This window comes from Anolis sagrei, chromosome 1 (assembly GCF_037176765.1).
Source record: "Anolis sagrei isolate rAnoSag1 chromosome 1, rAnoSag1.mat, whole genome shotgun sequence".
Lineage (NCBI taxonomy): Eukaryota > Metazoa > Chordata > Lepidosauria > Squamata > Dactyloidae > Anolis > Anolis sagrei.
In genome coordinates this window covers 242,489,945-242,504,574 of record NC_090021.1, presented here as the reverse complement: position 1 = coordinate 242,504,574, position 14,630 = coordinate 242,489,945, and the positions used below count along the sequence as shown (strand labels likewise).

Below are 14,630 nucleotides of genomic sequence, written 5' to 3'. Positions count from 1 at the left end.
CTTTAGCTGACATAGCTACATTATATAGAGTGTTGGGATTTGCTGTTCAGAATGGTTCTTAACATTCTCAACCAGAGAGGTCAAGTGTCACGCCAAAAAAAAATAATCCCAGGATTCTATAGGATGTTGCCATGGTGGTAAAAATGTTGTTTGGTCCAATAATTCACTTCACGAACTGAATAGAAAAGTAGGTTCTTTCCTAAGTAGACTACAGTTCACAATGGAATTTATAAACCGCCAGAAAAGAAGGCTTAAATATTTCATTCCTAGACTGCATTCAATTTAGGGATACATTCTCTAGTCAGAGAGTGGGGATTGTTTGTAATATTAACTGTCACGACACCCACTGGTTCCTTTCAAAATAACAACAACTCTTCTCACTATGTCAAATGTAACACCACACCTATCTCCATTCTTAGCACAATTATTTACTTACTATCCCTAGTGACACAGAAATAACAACTAATATATTCACTCCAATATCTGACTATATCCATCAAAATGATGAGTGGTATGTTTTGCTCTTTCCACTCAGTGCTTCGCATCTCATGCTAGATCTACACTGCCATATAATCGAGTATATGATTCCAGATTATCTGCTTTGAAGAGATTATATGAATCTACAATATCATATAATCCAGTTCAAAGCAAATTATCTGGTATCAGATACTTGATTATATGGTAGTGTGGATGGGGCATCGGATAGCTTCACCATCTTTAGTGCCACTTTGAAATCCTTGACTAGAAACTATTGAAAAAACGATGAGCATTGTTCTGTTAAATAAAATTACAAGTTTCTCCTCAATTGCTCAAATGATATATGATGAACCTAGTTTTCACTGGCTTTTTACTTTCTCATGGGGAATATTTTTAATTCTGCAATTTTCTATTCCAGCAACACAAACTACCATTGCAGCCTCAACTTCAACATCTCAGCGTAAGTAATTGAATCAGGAAGTATGAACAAAATGGCTCAATTAGCCAACCTTATCTTCGCTTTTCCCTTCTCAAAATTCTGTCCAGATACCCACTGAGCTACTTTTCTTCCAGCCAGAACAGCTCCAGAAACACAGCATCCCACAAGCACAACGAAAACAACAACAACCAGTTCACTATCCACTACTTCAAGAATTACTGTATCAACAGAATCAGCTACTTCAAGCACATCTAAAATCACTCCCTCCAGTATTACACCAACTACAGAAACAACTTCAACCACTCTTACAACCACAGGTCCAATGACCTCTACGCACAGCATTAGAGAGACTACTACTGGTCCATCCACTACATCTCATGAGATAAAAACCATTGTGACTACTTCTGGTAAATAATCACACTTGAATGATTAGCATAACAAACTGTTGCACGTTCCTAAATTATCCTAAAAATGTATTTTGGCAGTTTGTAACACAGGCAAGTTGACAATGAAGTAATTCTAATGAGATCACCAAATCTTTGGATTGCGGTGGGTTTAGACCTAGGACTGTTATATTCCCATCCTCATATTTTTCTAAATTTAACCTCTGTGTCCTTCTCCATTTAGAAAAAACACGCAGCACAAGCAAAATCTCGACACACACTGCACCAGGTAAGGACGTCTGTCAGAAGGGAAGTCCCCTTAGGCCGGATTTTCCTCTACTTCCATTTCTCCCATCACACATCAAAACAATAACTGCTCTTTGCCCTTTCTTTTCCTTTCCAGGCCCTGAACCAAAAACACGGCCTCCTCCAAGTACAACACCCAGAACAACACCAACCACTTCACACTCAACGACCACTAGAAACACTGTGTCCACAGAGTCGTCCACGGCCAGCACACCAAAGACCACCCCCACGCCCACAACACCCAAACCCACCACCAGTACCACTTTGCCCTCAACCACATCTACCTCTCACCCCACCACTCCAACTACCCCCACCACGACCTCCACCAAATCTACTCCAACAAGCACGCACACCCCAACCACCACAACATCACCCATCACCCACATTTCACCTATCACTCCAATGCCATTGACACCCACACCCTTCCCCCCAACACCAACGCCGACAGTCACCTCTACCACTCCGCTAAGCACCACCACTCCCACCACCACTACACCCACCACCAGGGAAACGACCACACCTCCAACCACTTCGACGACAACTCACCCCGTCACCAAGACAGGTATGTTTTCCCCACCGACTCGAAACGCCTAGACGGGGAACACGTTCCTTCACCACTCATGATGTTTTCTAAGCTGCTTGGACTCCCTCTAAAACATGGAGGGCCGTCTGGACGGCTTCTCCCAAATGGGGAAGCCGGACAGGACCTCAGCTTTCACGTAACTGGCCCGAGACTCCCAAATCTCAGAAATGCAGTGGGCCCACACCTGGCTCTTCTTAATTCCCATCCATATATAATGTTCCTTTCCTCTGCCCCCTTCCTTTATAGAAACAACGCCCAGCACCAGCACGACACACACCCCGCCAGGTAAGGACCTCTGACATAAGGGATGTCTCCTTTGCCTGATTTGTCTCTATTTTGAACGTTTGCTAACTTTCAATGTTTGCTGCCTTTGTTGTTCAAGTCTGTGAGTCCTTTTGAGGAGATAGGACAGTATGTAAATAACATTTTATTATTATTGTTGTTCTTGTTATTTACATTATTATTTTATTACTATTCTTCTTACTATTTACTTTTCTTCTGCCTTCTTATCACAAAGCCTTCACCTCTGTTTCCCTTTCTTTTAATTTCCAGCCCCCAGAACAAAGCCACCTCCCACTAGGACACACAGAACAACACCAACCACATCACCCTCAACGACCACTAGAACCAGTGTGTCCACAGAGTCGTCCACAGCCAGCACGCCAAAGACCACCCCCACACCCACAACACCAAAACCCACCACCAGTACCACTTCGCCCTCAACCACATCTACCTCTCACCCCACCACTCCAACTACCCCCACCACGACCTCCACCAAATCTACTCCAACAAGCACGCACACCCCAACCACCACAACATCACCCATCACCCACATTCCGCCTATCACTCCAATGCCATTGACACCCACACCCGTCCCCCCAACACCAATGCCAACAGTCACCTCTACCACTCCGCTAAGCACCACCACTCCCACCACCACTACACCCACCACCACGGAAACGACCACGCCTCCAACCACAACAACCACTTCGACTACAACTCACCCAGTCACCAAGACAGGTATGTTTTTCCCACCGACTCAAAACGCCAAGATGGGTAACACGTTCTTTCCCCACTCATGATGTTTTCTAAGCTGCTTGGACTCCCTCTAAAACATGGAGGGCCGTCTGGATGGCTCCTCCCAAATGGGGAAGCCGGACAGGACCTCAGCTTTCACGTAACTGGCCCGAGACTCCCAAATCTCAGAAATGCAGTGGGCCCACACCTGGCTCTTCTTAATTCCCATCCATACAAGTAATTAATGTTCCTTTCCTCTGCCCCCTTCCTTTATAGAAACAACGCCCAGCACCGTCACGACACACACCCCGCCAGGTAAGGACCTCTGACATAAGGGATGTCTCCTTTGCCTGATTTGTCTCTATTTTGAACGTTTGCTAACTTTCAATGTTTGCTGCCTTTGTTGTTCAAGTCTGTGAATCCTTTTGAGGAGATAGGACAGTATGTAAATAACATTTTATTATTATTGTTGTTGTTGTTATTTACATTATTATTTTTATTACTATTCTTCTTACTATTTACTTTTCTTCTGCCTTCTTATCACAAAGCCTTCACCTCTGTTTCCCTTTCTTTTAATTTCCAGCCCCCAGAACAAAGCCACCTCCCACTAGGACACCCAGAACAACACCAACCACATCATCCTCAACGACCACTAGACCCACTGTGTCCACAGAGTCGTCCACGGCCAGCACGCCAAAGACCACTCCCACGCCCACAACACCCAAACCCACCACCAGTACCACTTCGCCCTCAACCACATCTACCTCTCACCCCACCACTCCAACTACCCCCACCACGACCTCCACCAAATCTACTCCAACAAGCATGCACACCCCAACCACCACAACATCACTCATCACCCACATTCCGCCTATCACTCCAATGCCATTGACACCCACACCCGTCCCCCCAACACCAACGCCGACAGTCACCTCTACCACTCCGCTAAGCACCACCACTCCCACCACCACTACACCCACCACCACGGAAACGACCACGCCTCCAACCACAACAACCACTTTGACTACAACTCACCCCGTCACCAAGACAGGTATGTTTTCCCCATCGACTCAAAACGCCAAGATGGGTAACACGTTCCCTCCCCACTCATGATGTTTTCTAAGCTGCTTGGACTCCCTCTAAAACCTGGAGGGCCGTCTGGACGGCTCCTCCCAAATGGGGAAGCCGGACAGGACCTCAGCCTTCACGTAACTGGCCCGAGACTCCCAAATCTCAGAAATGCAGTGGGCCCACACCTGGCTCTTCTTAATTCCCATCCATACAAGTATTTAAAGTTCCTTTCCTCTGCCCCCTTCCTTTATAGAAACAACGCCCAGCACCGGCACGACACAGACCCCGCCAGGTAAGGACCTCTGACATAAGGGATGTCTCCTTTGCCTGATTTGTCCCTATTTTGAACGTTTGCTAACTTTCAATGTTTGCTGCCTTTGTTGTTCAAGTCTGTGACTCCTTTTGAGGAGATAGGACAGTATGTAAATAACATTTTATTATTGTTGTTGTTGTTATTTACATTATTATTATTATTATTATTATTACTATTACTATTTACTTTTCTTCTGCCTTCTTATCACAAAGCCTTCACCTCTGTTTCCCTTTCTTTTAATTTCCAGCCCCCAGAACAAAGCCACCTCCCACTAGGACACCCAGAACAACACCAGCCACATCACCCTCAACGACCACTAGAACCACTGTGTCCACAGAGTCGTCCACGGCCAGCACGCCAAAGACCACCCCCACGCCCACAACACCCAAACCCACCACCAGTACCACTTCGCCCTCAACCACATCTACCTCTCACCCCACCACTCCAACTACCCCCACCACGACCTCCACCAAATCTACTCCAACAAGCACGCACACCCCAACCACCACAACATCACCCATCACCCACATTCCGCCTATCACTCCAATGCCATTGACACCCACACCCGTCCCCCCAACACCAACGCCGACAGTCACCTCTACCACTCCGCTAAGCACCACCACTCCCACCACCACTACACCCACCACCACGGAAACGACCACGCCTCCAACCACAACAACGACTTCGACTACAACTCACCCCGTCACCAAGACAGGTATGTTTTCCCCACCGACTCAAAACGCCAAGATGGGTAACACGTTCCCTCCCCACTCATGATGTTTTCTAAGCTGCTTGGACTCCCTCTAAAACCTGGAGGGCCGTCTGGACAGCTCCTCCCAAATGGGGAAGCCGGACAGGACCTCAGCCTTCACGTAACTGGCCCGAGACTCCCAAATCTCAGAAATGCAGTGGGCCCACACCTGGCTCGTCTTAATTCCCATCCATACAAGTATTTAAAGTTCCTTTCCTCTGCCCCCTTCCTTTATAGAAACAACGCCCAGTACCGGCACGACACAGACCCCGCCAGGTAAGGACCTCTGACATAAAGGATGTCTCCTTTGCCTGATTTGTCCCTATTTTGAACGTTTGCTAACTTTCAATGTTTGCTGCCTTTGTTGTTCAAGTCTGTGACTCCTTTTGAGGAGATAGGACAGTATGTAAATAACATTTTATTATTATTGTTGTTGTTGTTATTTACATTATTATTTTTATTACTATTCTTCTTACTATTTACTTTTCTTCTGCCTTCTTATCACAAAGCCTTCACCTCTGTTTCCCTTTCTTTTAATTTCCAGCCCCCAGAACAAAGCCACCTCCCACTAGGACACCCAGAACAACACCAGCCACATCACCCTCAACGACCACTAGAACCAGTGTGTCCACAGAGTCGTCCACGGCCAGCACGCCAAAGACCACCCCCACGCCCACAACACCCAAACCCACCACCAGTACCACTTCGCCCTCAACCACATCTACCTCTCACCCCACCACTCCAACTACCCCCACCACGACCTCCACCAAATCTACTCCAACAAGCACGCACACCCCAACCACCACAACATCACCCATCACCCACATTCCGCCTATCACTCCAATGCCATTGACACCCACACCCGTCCCCCCAACACCAACGCCGACAGTCACCTCTACCACTCCGCTAAGCACCACCACTCCCACCACCACTACACCCACCACCACGGAAACGACCACGCCTCCAACCACAACAACGACTTCGACTACAACTCACCCCGTCACCAAGACAGGTATGTTTTCCCCACCGACTCAAAACGCCAAGATGGGTAACACGTTCCCTCCCCACTCATGATGTTTTCTAAGCTGCTTGGACTCCCTCTAAAACCTGGAGGGCCGTCTGGACAGCTCCTCCCAAATGGGGAAGCCGGACAGGACCTCAGCCTTCACGTAACTGGCCCGAGACTCCCAAATCTCAGAAATGCAGTGGGCCCACACCTGGCTCGTCTTAATTCCCATCCATACAAGTATTTAAAGTTCCTTTCCTCTGCCCCCTTCCTTTATAGAAACAACGCCCAGTACCGGCACGACACAGACCCCGCCAGGTAAGGACCTCTGACATAAGGGATGTCTCCTTTGCCTGATTTGTCCCTATTTTGAAGGTTTGCTAATTTCAATGTTTGCTGCCTTTGTTGTTCAAGTCTGTGACTCCTTTTGAGGAGATAGGACAGTATGTAAATAACATTTTATTATTATTGTTGTTCTTGTTATTTACATTATTATTTTTATTACTATTCTTCTTACTATTTACTTTTCTTCTGCCTTCTTATCACAAAGCCTTCACCTCTGTTTCCCTTTCTTTTAATTTCCAGCCCCCAGAACAAAGCCACCTCCCACTAGGACACCCAGAACAACACCAACCACATCACCCTCAACGACCACTAGAACCAGTGTGTCCACAGAGTCGTCCACGGCCAGCACGCCAAAGACCACCCCCACGCCCACAACACCCAAACCCACCACCAGTACCACTTCGCCCTCAACCACATCTACCTCTCACCCCACCACTCCAACTACCCCCACCACGACCTCCACCAAATCTACTCCAACAAGCACACACACCCCAACCACCACAACATCACCCATCACCCACATTCCGCCTATCACTCCAATGCCATTGACACCCACACCCGTCCCCCCAACACCAACGCCGACAGTCACCTCTACCACTCCGCTAAGCACCACCACTCCCACCACCACTACACCCACCACCACGGAAACAACCACGCCTCCAACCACAACAACCACTTCGACTACAACTCACCCCGTCACCAAGACAGGTATGTTTTCCCCACCGACTCAAAACGCCAAGATGGGGAACACGTGCCTTCCCCACTCATGATGTTTTCTAAGCTGCTTGGACTCCCTCTAAAACCTGGAGGGCCGTCTGGACGGCTCCTCCCAAATGGGGAAGCCGGAAGGAACCTCAGCCTTCACGTAAATGGCCCGAGACTCCCAAATCTCAGAAATGCAGTGGGCCCACACCTGGCTCTTCTTAATTCCCATCCATACAAGTATTTAAAGTTCCTTTCCTCTGCCCCCTTCCTTTATAGAAACAACGCCCAGCACCGGCACGACACAGACCCCGCCAGGTAAGGACCTCTGACATAAGGGATGTCTCCTTTGCCTGATTTGTCCCTATTTTGAACGTTTGCTAACTTTCAATGTTTGCTGCCTTTGTTGTTCAAGTCTGTGACTCCTTTTGAGGAGATAGGACAGTATGTAAATAACATTTTATTATTATTGTTGTTCTTGTTATTTACATTATTATTTTTATTACTATTCTTCTTACTATTTACTTTTCTTCTGCCTTCTTATCACAAAGCCTTCACCTCTGTTTCCCTTTCTTTTAATTTCCAGCCCCCAGAACAAAGCCACCTCCCACTAGGACACCCAGAACAACACCAACCACATCACCCTCAACGACCACTAGAACCACTGTGTCCACAGAGTCGTCCACGGCCAGCACGCCAAAGACCACCCCCACGCCCACAACACCAAAACCCACCACCAGTACCACTTCGCCCTCAACCACATCTACCTCTCACCCCACCACTCCAACTACCCCCACCACGACCTCCACCAAATCTTCTCCAACTAGCACACACACCCCAACCACCACAACATCACCCATCACCCACATTCCGCCTATCACTCCAATGCCATTGACACCCACACCCGTCCCCCCAACACCAACGCCGACAGTCACCTCTACCACTCCGCTAAGCACCACCACTCCCACCACCACTACACCCACCACCACGGAAACGACCACGCCTCCAACCACAACAACCACTTTGACTACAACTCACCCCGTCACCAAGACAGGTATGTTTTCCCCACCGACTCAAAACGCCAAGATGAGTAACACGTTCCCTCCCCACTCATGATGTTTTCTAAGCTGCTTGGACTCCCTCTAAAACCTGGAGGGCCGTCTGGACAGCTCCTCCCAAATGGGGAAGCCGGACAGGACCTCAGCCTTCACGTAACTGGCCCGAGACTCCCAAATCTCAGAAATGCAGTGGGCCCACACCTGGCTCTTCTTAATTCCCATCCATACAAGTATTTAAAGTTCCTTTCCTCTGCCCCCTTCCTTTATAGAAACAACGCCCAGCACCGGCACGACACAGACCCCGCCAGGTAAGGACCTCTGACATAAGGGATGTCTCCTTTGCCTGATTTGTCCCTATTTTGAACGTTTGCTAACTTTCAATGTTTGCTGCCTTTGTTGTTCAAGTCTGTGACTCCTTTTGAGGAGATAGGACAGTATGTAAATAACATTTTATTATTGTTGTTGTTGTTATTTACATTATTATTATTATTATTATTAGTATTACTATTACTATTTACTTTTCTTCTGCCTTCTTATCACAAAGCCTTCACCTCTGTTTCCCTTTCTTTTAATTTCCAGCCCCCAGAACAAAGCCACCTCCCACTAGGACACCCAGAACAACACCAGCCACATCACCCTCAACGACCACTAGAACCAGTGTGTCCACAGAGTCGTCCACGGCCAGCACGCCAAAGACCACCCCCACGCCCACAACACCCAAACCCACCACCAGTACCACTTCGCCCTCAACCACATCTACCTCTCACCCCACCACTCCAACTACCCCCACCACGACCTCCACCAAATCTACTCCAACAAGCACGCACACCCCAACCACCACAACATCACCCATCACCCACATTCCGCCTATCACTCCAATGCCATTGACACCCACACCCGTCCCCCCAACACCAACGCCGACAGTCACCTCTACCACTCCGCTAAGCACCACCACTCCCACCACCACTACACCCACCACCACGGAAACGACCACGCCTCCAACCACAACAACCACTTCGACTACAACTCACCCCGTCACCAAGACAGGTATGTTTTCCCCACCGACTCAAAACGCCAAGATGGGGAACACGTGCCTTCCCCACTCATGATGTTTTCTAAGCTGCTTGGACTCCCTCTAAAACCTGAAGGGCCGTCTGGACGGCTCCTCCCAAATGGGGAAGCCGGAAGGAACCTCAGCCTTCACGTAACTGGCCCGAGACTCCCAAATCTCAGAAATGCAGTGGGCCCACACCTGGCTCTTCTTAATTCCCATCCATACAAGTATTTAAAGTTCCTTTCCTCTGCCCCCTTCCTTTATAGAAACAACGCCCAGCACCGGCACGACACAGACCCCGCCAGGTAAGGACCTCTGACATAAGGGATGTCTCCTTTGCCTGATTTGTCCCTATTTTGAACGTTTGCTAACTTTCAATGTTTGCTGCCTTTGTTGTTCAAGTCTGTGAATCCTTTTGAGGAGATAGGACAGTATGTAAATAACATTTTATTATTATTGTTGTTCTTGTTATTTACATTATTATTTTTATTACTATTCTTCTTACTATTTACTTTTCTTCTGCCTTCTTATCACAAAGCCTTCACCTCTGTTTCCCTTTCTTTTAATTTCCAGCCCCCAGAACAAAGCCACCTCCCACTAGGACACCCAGAACAACACCAACCACATCACCCTCAACGACCACTAGAACCAGTGTGTCCACAGAGTCGTCCACGGCCAGCACGCCAAAGACCACCCCCACGCCCACAACACCAAAACCCACCACCAGTACCACTTCGCCCTCAACCACATCTACCTCTCACCCCACCACTCCAACTACCCCCACCACGACCTCCACCAAATCTACTCCAACAAGCACGCACACCCCAACCACCACAACATCACCCATCACCCACATTCCGCCTATCACTCCAATGCCATTGACACCCACACCCGTCCCCCCAACACCAACGCCGACAGTCACCTCTACCACTCCGCTAAGCACCACCACTCCCACCACCACTACACCCACCACCACGGAAACGACCACGCCTCCAACCACAACAACCACTTTGACTACAACTCACCCCGTCACCAAGACAGGTATGTTTTCCCCACCGACTCAAAACGCCAAGATGGGTAACACGTTCCCTCCCCACTCATGATGTTTTCTAAGCTGCTTGGACTCCCTCTAAAACCTGGAGGGCCGTCTGGACAGCTCCTCCCAAATGGGGAAGCCGGACAGGACCTCAGCCTTCACGTAACTGGCCCGAGACTCCCAAATCTCAGAAATGCAGTGGGCCCACACCTGGCTCTTCTTAATTCCCATCCATACAAGTATTTAAAGTTCCTTTCCTCTGCCCCCTTCCTTTATAGAAACAACGCCCAGCACCGGCACGACACAGACCCCGCCAGGTAAGGACCTCTGACATAAGGGATGTCTCCTTTGCCTGATTTGTCCCTATTTTGAACGTTTGCTAACTTTCAATGTTTGCTGCCTTTGTTGTTCAAGTCTGTGACTCCTTTTGAGGAGATAGGACAGTATGTAAATAACATTTTATGATTGTTGTTGTTGTTATTTACATTATTATTATTATTATTATTATTATTACTATTACTATTTACTTTTCTTCTGCCTTCTTATCACAAAGCCTTCACCTCTGTTTCCCTTTCTTTTAATTTCCAGCCCCCAGAACAAAGCCACCTCCCACTAGGACACCCAGAACAACACCAGCCACATCACCCTCAACGACCACTAGAACCAGTGTGTCCACAGAGTCGTCCACGGCCAGCACGCCAAAGACCACCCCCACGCCCACAACACCCAAACCCACCACCAGTACCACTTCGCCCTCAACCACATCTACCTCTCACCCCACCACTCCAACTACCCCCACCACGACCTCCACCAAATCTACTCCAACAAGCACGCACACCCCAACCACCACAACATCACCCATCACCCACATTCCGCCTATCACTCCAATGCCATTGACACCCACACCCGTCCCCCCAACACCAACGCCGACAGTCACCTCTACCACTCCGCTAAGCACCACCACTCCCACCACCACTACACCCACCACCACGGAAACGACCACGCCTCCAACCACAACAACCACTTCGACTACAACTCACCCCGTCACCAAGACAGGTATGTTTTCCCCACCGACTCAAAACGCCAAGATGGGGAACACGTGCCTTCCCCACTCATGATGTTTTCTAAGCTGCTTGGACTCCCTCTAAAACCTGAAGGGCCGTCTGGACGGCTCCTCCCAAATGGGGAAGCCGGAAGGAACCTCAGCCTTCACGTAACTGGCCCGAGACTCCCAAATCTCAGAAATGCAGTGGGCCCACACCTGGCTCTTCTTAATTCCCATCCATACAAGTATTTAAAGTTCCTTTCCTCTGCCCCCTTCCTTTATAGAAACAACGCCCAGCACCGGCACGACACAGACCCCGCCAGGTAAGGACCTCTGACATAAGGGATGTCTCCTTTGCCTGATTTGTCCCTATTTTGAACGTTTGCTAACTTTCAATGTTTGCTGCCTTTGTTGTTCAAGTCTGTGACTCCTTTTGAGGAGATAGGACAGTATGTAAATAACATTTTATTATTGTTGTTGTTGTTATTTACATTATTATTATTATTATTATTATTATTATTATTATTACTATTACTATTTACTTTTCTTCTGCCTTCTTATCACAAAGCCTTCACCTCTGTTTCCCTTTCTTTTAATTTCCAGCCCCCAGAACAAAGCCACCTCCCACTAGGACACCCAGAACAACACCAGCCACATCACCCTCAACGACCACTAGAACCAGTGTGTCCACAGAGTCGTCCACGGCCAGCACGCCAAAGACCACCCCCACGCCCACAACACCCAAACCCACCACCAGTACCACTTCGCCCTCAACCACATCTACCTCTCACCCCACCACTCCAACTACCCCCACCACGACCTCCACCAAATCTACTCCAACAAGCACGCACACCCCAACCACCACAACATCACCCATCACCCACATTCCGCCTATCACTCCAATGCCATTGACACCCACACCCGTCCCCCCAACACCAACGCCGACAGTCACCTCTACCACTCCGCTAAGCACCACCACTCCCACCACCACTACACCCACCACCACGGAAACGACCACGCCTCCAACCACAACAACCACTTCGACTACAACTCACCCCGTCACCAAGACAGGTATGTTTTCCCCACCGACTCAAAACGCCAAGATGGGTAACACGTTCCCTCCCCACTCATGATGTTTTCTAAGCTGCTTGGACTCCCTCTAAAACCTGAAGGGCCGTCTGGACGGCTCCTCCCAAATGGGGAAGCCGGAAGGAACCTCAGCCTTCACGTAACTGGCCCGAGACTCCCAAATCTCAGAAATGCAGTGGGCCCACACCTGGCTCTTCTTAATTCCCATCCATACAAGTATTTAAAGTTCCTTTCCTCTGCCCCCTTCCTTTATAGAAACAACGCCCAGCACCGGCACGACACAGACCCCGCCAGGTAAGGACCTCTGACATAAGGGATGTCTCCTTTGCCTGATTTGTCCCTATTTTGAACGTTTGCTAACTTTCAATGTTTGCTGCCTTTGTTGTTCAAGTCTGTGACTCCTTTTGAGGAGATAGGACAGTATGTAAATAACATTTTATTATTGTTGTTGTTGTTATTTACATTATTATTATTATTATTATTATTATTATTATTATTACTATTTACTTTTCTTCTGCCTTCTTATCACAAAGCCTTCACCTCTGTTTCCCTTTCTTTTAATTTCCAGCCCCCAGAACAAAGCCACCTCCCACTAGGACACCCAGAACAACACCAGCCACATCACCCTCAACGACCACTAGAACCAGTGTGTCCACAGAGTCGTCCACGGCCAGCACGCCAAAGACCACCCCCACGCCCACAACACCCAAACCCACCACCAGTACCACTTCGCCCTCAACCACATCTACCTCTCACCCCACCACTCCAACTACCCCCACCACGACCTCCACCAAATCTACTCCAACAAGCACGCACACCCCAACCACCACAACATCACCCATCACCCACATTCCGCCTATCACTCCAATGCCATTGACACCCACACCCGTCCCCCCAACACCAACGCCGACAGTCACCTCTACCACTCCGCTAAGCACCACCACTCCCACCACCACTACACCCACCACCACGGAAACGACCACGCCTCCAACCACAACAACCACTTCGACTACAACTCACCCCGTCACCAAGACAGGTATGTTTTCCCCACCGACTCAAAACGCCAAGATGGGTAACACGTTCCCTCCCCACTCATGATGTTTTCTAAGCTGCTTGGACTCCCTCTAAAACCTGGAGGGCCGTCTGGACAGCTCCTCCCAAATGGGGAAGCCGGACAGGACCTCAGCCTTCACGTAACTGGCTCGAGACTCCCAAATCTCAGAAATGCAGTGGGCCCACACCTGGCTCTTCTTAATTCCCATCCATACAAGTATTTAAAGTTCCTTTCCTCTGCCCCCTTCCTTTATAGAAACAACGCCCAGCACCGGCACGACACAGACCCCGCCAGGTAAGGACCTCTGACATAAGGGATGTCTCCTTTGCCTGATTTGTCCCTGTTTTGAACGTTTGCTAACTTTCAATGTTTGCTGCCTTTGTTGTTCAAGTCTGTGACTCCTTTTGAGGAGATAGGACAGTATGTAAATAACATTTTATTATTGTTGTTGTTGTTATTTACATTATTATTATTATTATTATTATTATTATTATTATTACTATTACTATTTACTTTTCTTCTGCCTTCTTATCACAAAGCCTTCACCTCTGTTTCCCTTTCTTTTAATTTCCAGCCCCCAGAACAAAGCCACCTCCCACTAGGACACCCAGAACAACACCAGCCACATCACCCTCAACGACCACTAGAACCAGTGTGTCCACAGAGTCGTCCACGGCCAGCACGCCAAAGACCACCCCCACGCCCACAACACCCAAACCCACCACCAGTACCACTTCGCACTCAACCACATCTACCTCTCACCCCACCACTCCAACTACCCCCACCACGACCTCCACCAAATCTACTCCAACAAGCACACACACCCCAACCACCACAACATCACCCATCACCCACATTCCGCCTATCACTCCAATGCCATTGACACCCACACCCGTCCCCC

At 48.7% G+C, this 14,630-nt stretch overlaps 1 protein-coding gene across 1 annotated transcript in view; it reads left to right on the top strand.

Annotated features, from left to right (window-relative positions):
* The window catches only part of MUC6 (mucin 6, oligomeric mucus/gel-forming), a gene marked incomplete at its 3' end in the record, with an annotated part of 71,367 nt that extends 61,122 nt beyond the window's left edge, over positions 1 to 10,245 (top strand). Inside the window, exons 29-31 of the mRNA XM_067466468.1 lie at positions 1,544 to 1,588; positions 1,703 to 1,809; positions 10,201 to 10,245. Of these exons, the coding sequence (XP_067322569.1) occupies positions 1,544 to 1,588; positions 1,703 to 1,809; positions 10,201 to 10,245 (197 nt within the window). The remainder of the gene's footprint in view (positions 1 to 1,543; positions 1,589 to 1,702; positions 1,810 to 10,200) is intronic.
* Positions 10,246 to 14,630: the final 4,385 nt, after the last annotated feature.